Source organism: Primulina eburnea, chromosome 8, assembly GCF_022965805.1.
Source record: "Primulina eburnea isolate SZY01 chromosome 8, ASM2296580v1, whole genome shotgun sequence".
Lineage (NCBI taxonomy): Eukaryota > Viridiplantae > Streptophyta > Magnoliopsida > Lamiales > Gesneriaceae > Primulina > Primulina eburnea.
Genome location: NC_133108.1, coordinates 10,834,516 through 10,849,092, shown reverse-complemented (window position 1 = coordinate 10,849,092; position 14,577 = coordinate 10,834,516). Strand labels below are relative to the sequence as shown.

At 33.6% G+C, this 14,577-nt stretch overlaps 1 protein-coding gene across 1 annotated transcript; it reads right to left on the bottom strand.

Annotated features, from left to right (window-relative positions):
* Positions 1–3,760: 3,760 nt before the first annotated feature.
* On the bottom strand, positions 3,761–5,870 carry LOC140837794 (transcription factor JUNGBRUNNEN 1-like). The gene is made up of 3 exons (XM_073203903.1): positions 5,585–5,870; positions 4,835–5,145; positions 3,761–4,327 (listed from the first exon to the last, which is right to left on the bottom strand). The coding sequence occupies exons 1-3, from the start codon at positions 5,757–5,759 to the stop codon at positions 3,857–3,859; spliced, it is 957 nt and encodes a 318-aa protein (XP_073060004.1). The 5' UTR covers positions 5,760–5,870; the 3' UTR covers positions 3,761–3,856.
* Positions 5,871–14,577: the final 8,707 nt, after the last annotated feature.

Genomic DNA, 14,577 nt, shown 5'->3' with positions numbered 1-14,577 from the left:
CTGTAATTTTTTCTCCCAACTTTATTTGATGTTCTCAACCCCATAATTTAGTTTTCCATTCTTCTCCAATGCGTATTGAAGTCATGGAATGATTGTCTAATAATTCCACAATTTTAGCATAAATCAAGCAATCAAATTATATAAATAGTTGAAAAACTATTGATAGTGCACGAAATGTAAATGAAGAAGTCAAAAGTTTCTGAATCGATAAATGTGAAGATTTTTGAATCAGATATCCAAAAAATTTTATGAATTCTTATTTATGGCTTATCAAAATTGATATCACTATCATAAGCTCAAGTTGGAAAAAATCCCCATATTATTTGGAATGAATATATAATGTGGGCTCACGAATCGCATTTGATGTTTGCGAAAGTACGTTTTTGAGAAAAAAATTCAGAATATATGATCAAGACAAATTTGATTAAAAGAAAGAATATGAATATCAATTTTATGATTATAAATACATTGGTTTAGTTGATTTATTGTACCTCAAATCAACTATTAAAACCATGGATTTTGATAATAAATGCGTCATATTTTGGGGATATCTGAAATATATGGTGTATATATTATGCCAACTGATAATGTGTTATCTGCGATAAATGCACTAGAGTAAATCTCTTGAAGATATTATAGATATATTGGAAATAATTTGGATATTATGATCAAATATTTTGAGCAATGAGATTTTTATTATGCAATTGCTCATTTTTTATTCTTGTAAAATGATATTTTCAACATTAAAGGGAGGAAATATAAGCTAAAAGAATAATTTTGAGATCGAACTCAATGTAATATAAGGTAAACATGAATTTCAAAGTTTAAATCTCAAAATATATTATTTGATCTTGTGTATAAGATCGATTATATGTTTAGCTTAATTAATATTCTAGTTAAACAATGTATACAACTCGTCTGAAGTGAGGAAAAACCCTTTTAAAGAAAATGAATGAATATTTCAATGTCAAAAGAATAATTGAGGCTAGCTGTTATGAAAGAAATTGATGTCCTACATGAAAATATCTTATATTACTTGCAAGTAAACATAAAAGACGCTAAAAGAGTGATTGACCAAATATTTTAATGAATCCAATTTGATTGATGTTATTCATGAAGAATAACAAGTATATTAAAAGAGGAGATTTCACAAATTATTTGAAATCAAAATGTTATAATTATTAATGTGCTTTTGCTATAATGCAAAATGATGATTATCTCGAAATATGATTTATAGAGATTGTCAATGAAAAATGTTTGAAAAATAGGCATGTGACATATGAGCACACTTTATCTCAAAGCTTCTAACCTAAAGTTGGTTATGAGAAAATATTTTCAATTGTCATGGATGGGTTGACTTGATAATGATGCATAGAAAAATACTCCTAGAATTTGAGGTTTGAAATGGAATTAGATCCAACCTCCAAAATTATCATTTCGATATAGCAACATGTCATTATAAGAATTATGATAATCCCGGTACAAGTGATAAATTCGATTTAGTACTCTTGAAAAATTTACTAAAAATGATCGAGTATTTGAAATATATATTTGCGATGATAGACTTGAAAAGACAAAATTATTTCTTAAATTATGAATTGAATATTTCCTAAAAGGAATATTTGTTCATAAGTTTTAGTACGCGGGAAAAGTACTAAAAGCTTTTATATTTATAAGTCATATTTATTCATGATTGTTTGACAATTTGATATCACTACAAAAAATTTTGCACACAACAACACACATACGAAACGGTTTTTGTGAAAAACCGTTGTCGTATGTTTTTTAACAACGATTTTAGCGAAAATGGTTGTCTTTTGGGGGTCAAAGACAACGGTTTTTATGGTCAATGACAACGGTTCTATAAAATCTTTGTCTTTGAGCATTTTTTAGGGTCATATATTAGCGTGTTTTTTTTCACATTCGACAACGGTTTTAAAAAACCGCTGTCGATTAGCAGGGTTTTTGGACAAACAGTTATGGGAGACGTTGCAATATTTAGCGACGGATTTTATAAAACAGTCGTTACATTTAGCGATGGTTATACAAAAATCATCGCATTTTTAAAAATAACGATGGTTTTGTATAAACCGTCGCTAAAATTTGCGACCGTTTTAAATTAAACCGTCGCATGTTTAAAATTCACGACGGTTTTACAAAACCCGTCGCTAAATTCAGCAATTTGTTAAAATCGTCGCTATGTTTAGCGACGGTTCAAAGCTAAACTATTGCTGAATTTAAAAATACGACAGTTTTTTAAATACCGTCGCCAATAGCGACGGTTTCACGGTCCATTTTTCTCCACAAAACTTCACAATACTTAAAATTTTTCTCTCTTACACGATTTCACTACTTCACAACACTTTAAATTTTTTTCTCTGACACGATTTTATTTTCGATTTTTAGTTTCTTTTAGATTTATTAAATTATTAAAAGTTTTTTTTTGTTTTTCGAAACAAATTAGCGACGGAAATCATGATTACTGAGCGTCGCTAAAATTAGCAACGGCCTTGATTGCTAATCGTCGCTAATCTTAGCGACGGTATGGTTTTGAATAAAACCGTCGCAAATTCAACCTCGTTGAACGGTCTTTCAACAACACCTTCAGTTACAACAGTTTTAAAAAAGGTACGACAACGGATAAAAATCCGTTGTCGTATGCCGTTTTTGTTGTAGTGTATTCAAAATATCTTATTCACCAACTTGAAGATCAAGAAATATATTTGATCTTCAATTATCATATATAAGGGCAATTTATACATAATTATATATATCACAAGTTATACTAGTGATGTATATCTTTTCTCCAACTCGAAGGCAGTGACAACCAGTAAGGCACGTGTTTTGTTTTCTTCTCAATCTCAAACAGATTATGGATTTACGTAAGAGATTAGCAACAACTGAATATAATATGATCGATCTTTTTACAAAGTTATCACATGCATCAACTTTTGACAAATTAGTATACAATATCAGAATACGAAGAGTTGATTATTTCAAGTGATGCTTGCAATAGAGGGGACAATAAATTTTCAATGAGGCAATTGTAGCGAGATGTCGTGCTCTTTTTCCTTCACTAGGATTTTGTCCCACTGGATTTTTCCTGTTAAGGTTTTAACAAAGCACATCTATCTCCTGGAAGACATCCAAAGAAATTATCTTTTGATGTTTTCTTTTTCTTTCGTTCGCATTTTTCCCAGCGAGTTTTACTGATAAGGTTTAACGAGGCAACATTGAGTCCCGATAAAATTTTTAAGCATCCATCTTTCCAAATGAATATTTTGACGAATCGATTGTTTGTGCAAATAATTATTTAAGGGAGATTGTTATAAATATATTTTTATTGTACCTGATTATTCTTATTTAGTTATATTTGAAAGAGTTGTGATCAAGATAAATATAGAAAGATAATATCCTTAAATATTTGTATTAAGTTATTTTTTCCTATAAATATGGTAATTGAGTTCAATGAAATTTGTTCCTGAATATTGACTCATGAATTCTATTTTTTCTCTTGTGAATTCTGTCAATAGCATCTCTATTTTCTCTTATGATTAATGACAAAAAAAATGATGTTTTATTTATTTTAAAAGAAGTGGTCCGACCGAACTTTTATTTTTAAAACATCACTTAAAAAATCCAAAAAGCAGTGTCAAGAAGTACCTAGCTAATTCCCATCAACAATTCCCAGACAAAATTCAAGACAAGAATACACACAAACATATATGGATGAAATATGGAAAGTAAATACCAAAGCTCCTCTGTAAAAATATTTTATTCCAGTGTCAAGAAGTACCTAGCTAATATATGAATCACACAGTACGTAGCATCAATTTTATTAATACTGCATGCATGTTTACAAATAGAAGGGATGGGCAGCAGTAGAAGTAGCAGCCACAGCAGCAGCGTAGTCGACAATGGATTGAAGATCCTCCCAATTCTCAGCATGCTTTAGAAACTCATGGTTAGTGTCAGCACACATAGAGCTCGAAGACGACGGGGCCTGAGATTTCACCGAGCTCATGAAATATTGGCCTTGAAAGTACTGTTGGTTTGGATTCATGCTACAATCAACAATACATGCATTGGGTTTCTTCTCAAACTGGTGCTGGAAATGGTGACTGAGTACTGGTACAGAGCTGCTGAAACTAATGTTGTAGCCGATTTTATCACAGGACTCCACGCTGCATGTTTCTGAGCTTGTCTCTACTGTTGAATGACTAACGTTGTTGCTTCTGATCTTCGTGGCGACTTCTCTCCAATCTGCGGCCATCACTTTCTTGTAAGAATTTTCACGTTTCAGTATTCTGCATAGGGTCCAAACTTCCTGCAATTTCGTCCAAATCATATTCAATAATTAATGATTGGTCATAAAGGATGTATAAAACCATATATTATTTATCCATTTTGATTTCATGAGTTCAAATTTTAAATCACCGGGTAATGAGATACATGTACATGAGTTGATGATATTAGGACTAATTAAATATCTGTCATTGTTGTCTGATATCCAACAAACCCAAGATCTCCAACTTATATACGATAAAAAATCTCTTAGAATGTCTTTAACTTCTGGAAAAAAAAAAATCCATGTTATCATTTTGCCTCGAACATACATACAATCTCTTCGTTAGTTGCACCAGTACTTTAATAACGTAATGATCATAATTTGTAAACTTTTTGCATCGATCATGCTTTCTAAAACGCCAAGAAATATCGAAATGGGTCGACATGCGCATGCAAGACACAAATCACAAAAGGGTAACACGTAAGTGATATTATTGAACAATAGAAAATGAAGTATGCCTCGAAGAAATATGATTGACATTCTTACAGCTTCTCGGGCAATGCTTTTAACATCCATGATATTCTTGGTTCCTTTGTCGGGGCCAGGCGGAAGCCGGAACTCGTGCATCATCCAATCAGTCTTGGTACCCTTTCCGGCGCTTCCCTGATAGTATACCAGGGATTTCTTTAATCCAATGCAATCGAGGCTTCCTTCTGAAGAGTATATTTGTTTATCAATACCAGTGGCTTTCCAAAACCCGGAACCTGTTATTACTCTATTGGGTCTGACGCTGTTTCTGTATTTTCTTCCTCTTTTGCAGAAAAAGTACCACTCCTTGTCCTCAACGTTATTGGATTCTGATGATTTTCAAACAAAAATGTTAAAAAAAAAAAAAAAAAACTCTCAAACACTATATATTTGAAGACGCACGTGATCATGTTTTTGAGTTATTAAATACTATAACGGACTAGATAGTTTTAATTTATGTCAATCTTGAATAAGACTGAAACGCAAAAATCTTAAGTTGGTTTCTGTAAATTCTTGAAAAATAATAATTTTTGCATATCGATCGTATGACCAGATCGATCGATGTTTGGTCTGATCAAGAACATCCCTACTGGATACTGTTATTCTTATCTATTTGATCAGGAAACATGTGATAATCACTGTCTGGAATCATAGATACAAAGCAAGGCTTTTTTATCAGTAATATTTATGTTTGTGATTCATGCAAACATATATTTATTCTTTACAATTTCTTTTTTAAAAAGGATAAAGCTCTTATATAGTACTTACTTGGAAGATCCCATGGATCATACTTGTAGATATCAACTTGTTTTATGAGTTCGATGCGTAACGGTCTTTTTTCGACCTTTCTTCGAAGATAAAACGCCACGAGCTCTTGATCAGTCGGATGAAATCTGAACCCTGGAAGTGGAACATCATCATCTTCTTCTTTACAAGTACTCATGGCTTACTCTATGATTTTCAAGACTCAACCTTTTCTCTTTGATTTCATGTGTGAAAATGATCTCTTATAAACTGGTTCACTCTTCACAACTTGAAAATTGAATAAAATCTACTTCTTTTATACACACACAAATATGCATATATAGACGTATGTAGAAGAAATTAATTAATGAGGAGTGTTTGAAAGGGTTTGCTCCATCTATATAATTTTGTTTGGTCAAGTCACAAATATTGACTTGTCTATTATTTTCTTGGTAGCCCCATAATCTCGAGTTTTTTTTAAAAAAAAAAATTGAAGAAGTCCTCAGCCTTTAACTTATGTCGTCAGCATGATACAAGTTTCTAACAAGAATGAAATTGATTGCGGATAGACATGCTCAATGGGCCGGTTCGACCAGAACATGATCATAATCAGTCTATTAAGCTCGGAACAAACCGGAACGGGACTTCCCCTAAAACTGTTAAAAAGCATGCCTAATTTGGGGGAGAGGAAAATCGACTATCTCAATATTGCTAAATTATCAAATTAATTTATCTACGGGTTTTTTTCTATTAATTTATATCGTTAGTCAGTTTTCATCTCTAAATTTAATCAGGGGAAAAATATTTAATGGTCATCAAATTTAAGCAAGAACTCATGATCGAAAACATTGAAATTTTTGTTTCCCAAAAAAAATAAACATTGAAAATTGCCTCTTTAATTGGTATACTGATCGTTGGATAAAACACTGTTCAACATGCTACACGCTGATGCGACGATTAATTTAGCTTCAGATCTCTATAAAAAGTCGACTAGTGTCAATCATACATTATTATATATATATATTTTGAAGTAAATATATAAAAGCATAATTTTTTTAAAAAAAAATTACATAAATTTATCTTTCATCGAAATTGCTGACATCAGATGTCGTCACTCCAGGTTTGAATAACTTAATTAATTTTTCCTGGATTTTTCTTCGCGTGTTAAAACTCTTGAGATTAAGCTAATATAAAGTTCAAAGCTTCCGCCTTTTTTTCCCCTCTCGAGACAATGCCAAAATAATGCCCCAAGTCTACGCCAATTAAAAAAAATCCATTTTTTTTATCAGCTTGTTTAATTGACCACAAACTGCAGTCTTTTAATATATCTCAATCATATGCTGCATAGAATTGCATATGAAAATGACATGTTAACCAGGTAAAATTAAATGAATAGGTAGATAAAAATATGTTATTTTATCAGAAATTGTTTGGTTTGAAATATGAAACGAGCATAATACATGGATAATAAATCAATATATATATATATATATATATATATATATATATATATATATATATATATATATATAGTGTGTGACTCTTAGAATAACTACTTTAGAGGACACCAAATTATTTAAGACAAAAACTTGTGTGAGACGGTCTCACGGGTAGTATTTTGTGAGACGGATCTCTTATTTGGATCATCCATGAAAAAATATTACTTTTCATGCTAAGAGTATTACTTTTTATTGTGAATATGGTAGGGTTGTCCCGTCTCATAGATAAAGATTCGTGAGACCGTCTCACAAGAGATATACTCGTTATTTAATTCCATAATTACTCTTCTTACCCTATTAAAAATCTCATCAAGTCACTTTATATTTTACGTAGAAAAAAATCTAAACAAAACTTCTCTTCTAAATCAAACTATTCTCCTAAATTGAAAATAATTCTGTGTTAATTGTTTAGTATTATATTTGATCAAATTAAAAATAATAACAATACATGCAACGCATGTACATATTTTACTAGTATATATAAACAGCGGTAATATCTAACAAAAGCCTATGTAAGAAAGTATTACCTGTGGGCTGTCTTTTAAGAGTTTTACTTCAAATTCTCTTGAAAGAAAATTAAGTTCTTTCACTATTATTCCATATGTAACAAAGAATTTTTTATTAATTTTTGAAAAAATGTATATTTTAAATAATTATTCTTATTTATCCTAAGAAAATTAATATCCAAACTAAACATTATCCGATAGTTCAACCAGTGCTATGAGTTGAAGGGCGATTTTTACGCGATTGGATGAAAAAAATAAAATAACTAGTGATAATGGTTTTTAAGTTTATTGAATAAATAATGCAAATTCATTGAAAATTAAAGGTTTAAAGAACACACATAAAATTTTTTTGCGTATTAATGATGGAGATTTAATTCAATTAATATAGATGACATTGGAAAACGAGAAGGAAACTGCTAACATGAATTCTTACTGGAGCCAAAAAAACACATGTATTTGACTGACGGGAGAAACCAAAAATTATAATGTTAATTCTTTTTTTTTTCCGCATATACTCAAATATTTTATGAATAAGTGTTAAGAAGAGGGGAATTTGTCAAAATATCCTTATTTCCATTCTCAACCTTCTCTTTACTCTCTATCCCACTAAAACTTTGTTTCAACTCCCCATTTCTCTCAAATTTCCAAATTTGCCCTTATATCTTCATTTTAAGTAATTGATTTCTTTTCTTAAATAATGGCCCATCATGCTTCCGTAAAAGTAAATTAAATCTTATACCTTTTTGACCGGAGTGCCACCAGGATTATATCCACCGTATTTTACGAACTGCTCCTCACAGTTCAACCACACGATCGCAACCGATGGTTACTAAGCAGATTCCTTCAGCAACACTTAGCACAGCTCTAATTCATTTCCTACCTTAGAGCGTATAATAAAAGATAAAATTTTGAAAATAATACATGAGAGAGGCTAAGAGCAAAGATTTCGTTATTCAAACATCAAACATTTATTAATACATAGTAACCTCCTGTAGAGGAGGAGAAACTTGTTTAGCTACTCACAGTAGCTGAACTTACTACACACATAAACTTGAAAGAAAATATTACAAATGATTTGGAAGAAAAATGAAGAGGTTGATCGATGCCTTCATCTTCCTTCTGCTTCCTTATTTATAGAAGGCTTCTTCGGATTTGAAACTCGGACTTCAAATCTTGATAAGCCTTTACAGCTTGCTTGGGGACCATATAGTGGTTGAGTGGTCCCTTAATGACCTGTCTCTTTTCTAGATTATTAATCTAGAAATTAACTTTTCATCCTCTTTTATCTCGTTGAGATACCACTGTCGATGAGTATACAAGATATCTGCTGTAATTTCGTCTCCCTTCTCTTGGAAACGCTGAACCAGCCATTTAAGAGCCTCTGCTTCTTTTCTCTTATAACTGATTCTCTTTTTCAAAACTTTTAGATATAGCCGATACATCTTCAAGTTTTGTTTGGGTGTGTTTTACTGGTTCCATTCATTCTTATTTATAGATAAAATTTCGGGACCAGCTGTCTTGTTTTTATTCATTGGATTCCTTTTTTGAATTAGGTACTCAATGTTCCTTGTCATTTTCCACCCATTATTGGTGGTCCTGTCTTTCCACTCACATGATTTTTCACATGGTGGTCCTTCTTTTCTTGGTGGGATGCTCACATGTTCCTTTTAACTTTGTCGAGGAATCTTTGGTTTTCGGTTTCCTCGAGGAAAACGTGAATGTGGTCCATCCCCACTTGTACTTGTATCGGTAAAGTGTTTCCGATCAGATCTCGGTTTGAATCATTTTACCGAATTCCGGTTCCTTCTGGTTTTGGCATTCTGGACAGATGTTTTCAGAACATCTTCCTACATGTGCCATGTTACAGAATTTCCGACGATTTTCTTTACTTGCCGGCAGCTTGCTGTTCCACAAAAGATTTCTCTTTTTCTCGAATAAATCTTCTGCAAAACTTGTAGTTTTTCCTGTCATAGTGTTTAACAGGAATGATCCGTTCACTAAATGATTATAAAATTTGAACAGGAACTTGACTTTGTCCATCTCAGTGAGACAGACCCATAAACCCCAAGATCTTCTGGTAGAAATGTCATATTCACTGATTGAAGCAACCAGGGGTGTTTCTTCTGTTGGAGGATCTTTGATAAATTTTTGGACATTTATATCCGGCCTCCTTAGCTTGATGAAATGAAAGGCTTCATGAGAACCTTTTCCTGCTGGTTCTGGTGCTGCACTAAAGAAGTATAGCTCCAGAACATCTCCTCTGGACAAATAATCATTATTTGCCCAAGTCTCGTGAATTGCTTCCTGGATCCAATTTGGTAAACCTGAGATTTCCGGAAAGTTGGGTGATGTTGTATAAACTGAGGCAAGAGCCCCGAATTCATACCATGCTTTAACCTCCTTTGGATATGAATTTTGTTTCATCCATACCCTTGGATATTTTCCTGAAACATCAACCATGTTTGTAGCTGGGTTAATGCCAATACGTGTTTTCAATTTCTCCCAATTCTCCTGATAAACCTGAAATGGAGAAATTACACTTCAGAAATGGAGAAATTACACTTTCATTAGTATCAACCTTAGTTTTGCCTTTGTCAATATGAGGCCTAAGGTTGATCTCTCCCTCTTCAATCCCCGAGGTGAAGGGTTGACTTGAAGACTCAAGATAAGGATCAGGAGTCTCAATTTTTGTTTTGGCCGACTCATCTGATGATGATCCTGACTTAACACTTGTGCAAGGGGTATTTGAATCCCCCGCTACAGGTATAGAGTCCTGTACTCGAAAACTCTCCATTTGAGAAACCAATGGCTTCTCAATGCCCTGGAGGATAGGCCTTTGCATTACAGACCATAACTGAGTATATGCCTGTAAACAACCTGTAATTCGATCAGAGACAATTCTATTATCAGCTTGTTGTAGACTTCCCGCAACTTCTGCGTTAACGGCTAACTTGTTAAACTCGGTTTGAAGCATTTCAAGGTGTTCCCTCAAATGCCTCTGCATCTTGATAATAGCATCAATGTCAATGATGTCCATCTCTTGTCAAAAAATCTGCAAGAATATTTTCATGAGATTTAATTATCATAATATCAAAAATATAATTTTGACATAGTGCTTGCCATCGCAATAATCTAGCCTTCTCAGGTTTAGACTCAATTCTATTCCTTAAAAAAGCTTTAACTTGTGTGTTATCAACTTTCAAAGTGAATTTCTTTGCAAGTAAAAATAATGACCATTTTTCAAAAGCCCTTTTTACTGCATAGAATTCTTTTCGTTGATATGCCATCTAATGACTTCTGCATCTGAGAATAACCCACTGCAATATCTACATGGTTGTTCTCCATTTGGTGTGAGCTTTGTTAATACTGCAGGCCCACCAATGATCACTGGCATCGGTATACAATACCAGATCATCCTCATCTTGAGGAATAGCCATCTTTGGAAGATTTTTGCAAACCTCCTTTAAATGGATAAGTCCTTTTGTGTGTTCGTCTGTCCATATAAATCTAGCATCTTTTTTCAACAATGGACTAAACACCTTCCTGTGTTTTGCTAGGTTTTTGATAAACATCCCAGCAAAATTAACAACTCCTAAAAAACTTTGAAGTTGCTTCTTGTCTTTGAGATTTTCTGGAAAATTCTGCACCTTTTCCACTATGTGTTCTTGCAGAATTATCCCTGACTCATCGATTTCAATTCCGAGGAATTCAATCTTCCTTGTAGCAATGACTGCTTTCTTTTCAGATAAAACCAGTCCTTCTTTCTTGCAAATATTAGAGAAAATCTCCAAATGTTTAATATGTTCATTCATATCTTTAGATGCTATCAAAACATCGTCGATGTAAACAAACATAAACTTAAAATAATCTTTAAAAAGATTATCCATTTTCCTTTGTAATATCTGTGGTGAATTAGCCAATCCCATTGGTAATACCTCCCAGATATAATATCCTTGAGGTGTGGAGAAAGCTGTGAATTTCTTGCTTCCTTCCTCCATCCGAATCTGATAAAATCCGGACTTACAATCAAATTTAGAGTATCTTTGCATTGCGTATGCAACTAATTAGATGTTCTCTGCTTGGTATAAAATACCCATCAAACTCCAGAATTTTATTAATTTCTTGATAATTAATAACCAATCTGGGTTTTCCTCGTTTTATCTCACCATGATTTCTTACCAGGAAACCTGGACTGCTATATGGTGACATACCTGCCTTGATCAAACCAAGATCCAAATGTTCCTTGATTATAATCTGCATATCCCTTTGATCAATGATATTCATTGGGATAGGTTTACAACGGACAAATTCATACTCTTTGCCTTCCTTGATCTTAAGGCAAGCCCTGAGTTGATTTCTGTCCCACCATGCCAAGGGATCTTCATTGTAGTTTTCTTTGATCCTTTTCTTGACATCTTCCAATGATACCTTAGCTTCAAACTCTACTTCATTTGTTTGTAGATTTATCTTAAGGCATTCTATATCTTCTGGTTGGAGTACTTGATCTGCTCTTAACTGGAGCATTGTTTCTCCAAACCGTCTTGAATCCTTCATTTTTGGGTTCAGAAGATTTCCTGAATCACCACGCTTGCTGCGAAACTGGATCGGCAATTTTCTATAAAATGACTCTCTTAGTCTCTGGACTATGATTTTGTGATTACAAGGAGTTGTAAACACTAGTCTTCTAGTTTCATTTTCTTGAGTATAGGATTTGAACATTTGTAAGAAATTATTTCCTAACAATATGTCAGCTCCTGTATCATGAAAATAAATTGGTGGTGTCTTTACCTTATACCAAGGTGTTTGTCCTGGCACCGCCAATCATAATTTCAGTCATCTTAATTCCTTTACATAGAATTAAGATCCTTCTGGAAAAATCTCTTCCAGCAATCTTTGGTAGTTCTTCTTCCAAATTATTTGGAAAAACTCCTCGTTTTGCTGTACATATTCCAGCACCTGAATCAATATATGCAGCAAAGTATTCTGCCTTATATTGTTCATACAACATTCCTACTGGAATGTATATGGAGAATGGACTTGTGGTCATTGAATTTTCCACATTTTATCTTCTGCCATAAACTCCATTCCATACTCTAGACGTTTCCAAGGTTTGTGTTCCTCAAGAAACTCTAGTCCAAGAATCAATCGATCTGGTTCTTTTCCTGGAATACCTTGAATGTGAACCTCCAATTTTCCGATATTAATCAGTCCTTGGTAAGTTCCTATCATCGGTTGTTCCAAATAGTATATTGAATTACAAGGAAATTGATTCCTTTGTTTTGTAATATCAAATACTATTTCTACTTCCTTCCAATCTTCTGGGCTTCTAAGTTTTCCTATTGTAGAAAAACTTTTGGCTCCTGTTGGGTTTCTATGACAGGCGTTTTTCCCCACCTGTAACTTGTTATTCTATCTCCCTGAAAAGATAGTCTTCTTGATTCCAATCTAAGACTTTGATTCCTTTGTAGAATCGGTTTGTCTTGTATTTGGATATCTGTTTCCTGTATTAACGGAAACTCTACTCGTTCTGGATAAATTGCATGAGCAACTTTTCCAAATATCTCAGGGATTTCAATAAACTCATTTCTAATAAACAGTTCAGAATGATGTGTATTAGATAGAGCATATGAAATTTGATAGGTAATAGAATATGGCCTATTACCTTCTTTCATCAGCCTTTTTTCCTTGAAGTTCTGATGCAATGTCAAGGCTCGGCTGAAATCTCGATCTGCCAGGTTGTAGGCTATCCTTGGATAGATTACTCCTACAATTTTTCCTGCACAGAGGTTTCCTGAGATTGTTCCCAGTACTGAATCTTGTAGATTCCCCATTCTTTTATCGCATATAGCAATATCGATCAGGTGAATCTATCCCTTCTTTGAATGTAGCCTTTATCATAATCTGGATTGCTCCAATATGAATCCAGGACATAGTCCTTGCTATTTCTATCTTGAGTTTTTGTAATTCCTCCTTAATTTCTTCGGAAGGAATTAACTGCATCTCCATTCTATTTCCTGTAAGTTCCATCGGGATTGCCATTTCCCTTCTAGAAACTTTATAGATTAGATGATGCTTTCTGTTTCTTAGGCCAAGACTTCCTAAGAACTTTTCTACCTGTCCTGCAGAGAAACCTTGATATCTCTGTAGACTCGGATTTTCTCTCATGATTCTTTGAACCATGTTATGAGATATTGTTGTCTGGCTGAAAAACCCAGACAGATCTTCATGTGTTTCGTGTCGAAACACCTCGTCTTCAGTCAGATTCCGATTCTGTTCCATCAGAGTCTTTCTGACTTAAGACTTCTTCTTCTTCATATATACTTTCATCTGAGGCGATGTCCTCAAATCGGTATACTTGAATAAGATCTTGGTAATAAACTGCTTCTTCAATATCCGGGGTAGGATCAAAGCGTTTAATACATCTTTTTTCATTTTCTGGACAGTTGGTCGAGATATGACCTCTTGCTCCACATGTCCAGCAATTACAGTCTTTGAAACTTTCATTGGCCCGAGTATGAGCTCTTCTGAAAGTTTTCTTGGTAGGTGTTCTTCCTGTGCTTCGAGATGTACTCGATGCCTGGGATGATATCCTACTTCTCGATGGTCCGCTTCTTTGTCCAGATTTATAAGATCTGGCTTTCTGTCTAGACCATACAGTTCTTGGTTTCCAAGAACTTCTCCACTTCGAGCATAAGGATGAGTCCTGAAACTTTTCCTTTTATGCTTCTGTGGTTTACTTCCAATAATTGTTGGAAGATCATTTTCCTTACAACACAAAGGAGTTCTTTTGTTGATACCCCTTAGGCGTTTGTAATTCTTTTGTAATGCTGCCATATGGCACCATTCTGCCAATTTTCCTTTAAGGAAAGAGGCTCTTCTTGCCAACGTATCTGGATTACTAGGTACGTATTCCCTTATGAGCATTTCTCTCCAAGGGCTTGGCATTTTTGCGAAGAAAAGCTGCATAGCTATATCTTCTTAGACTCCTGAACTCCATCTATATTTAGTGAAT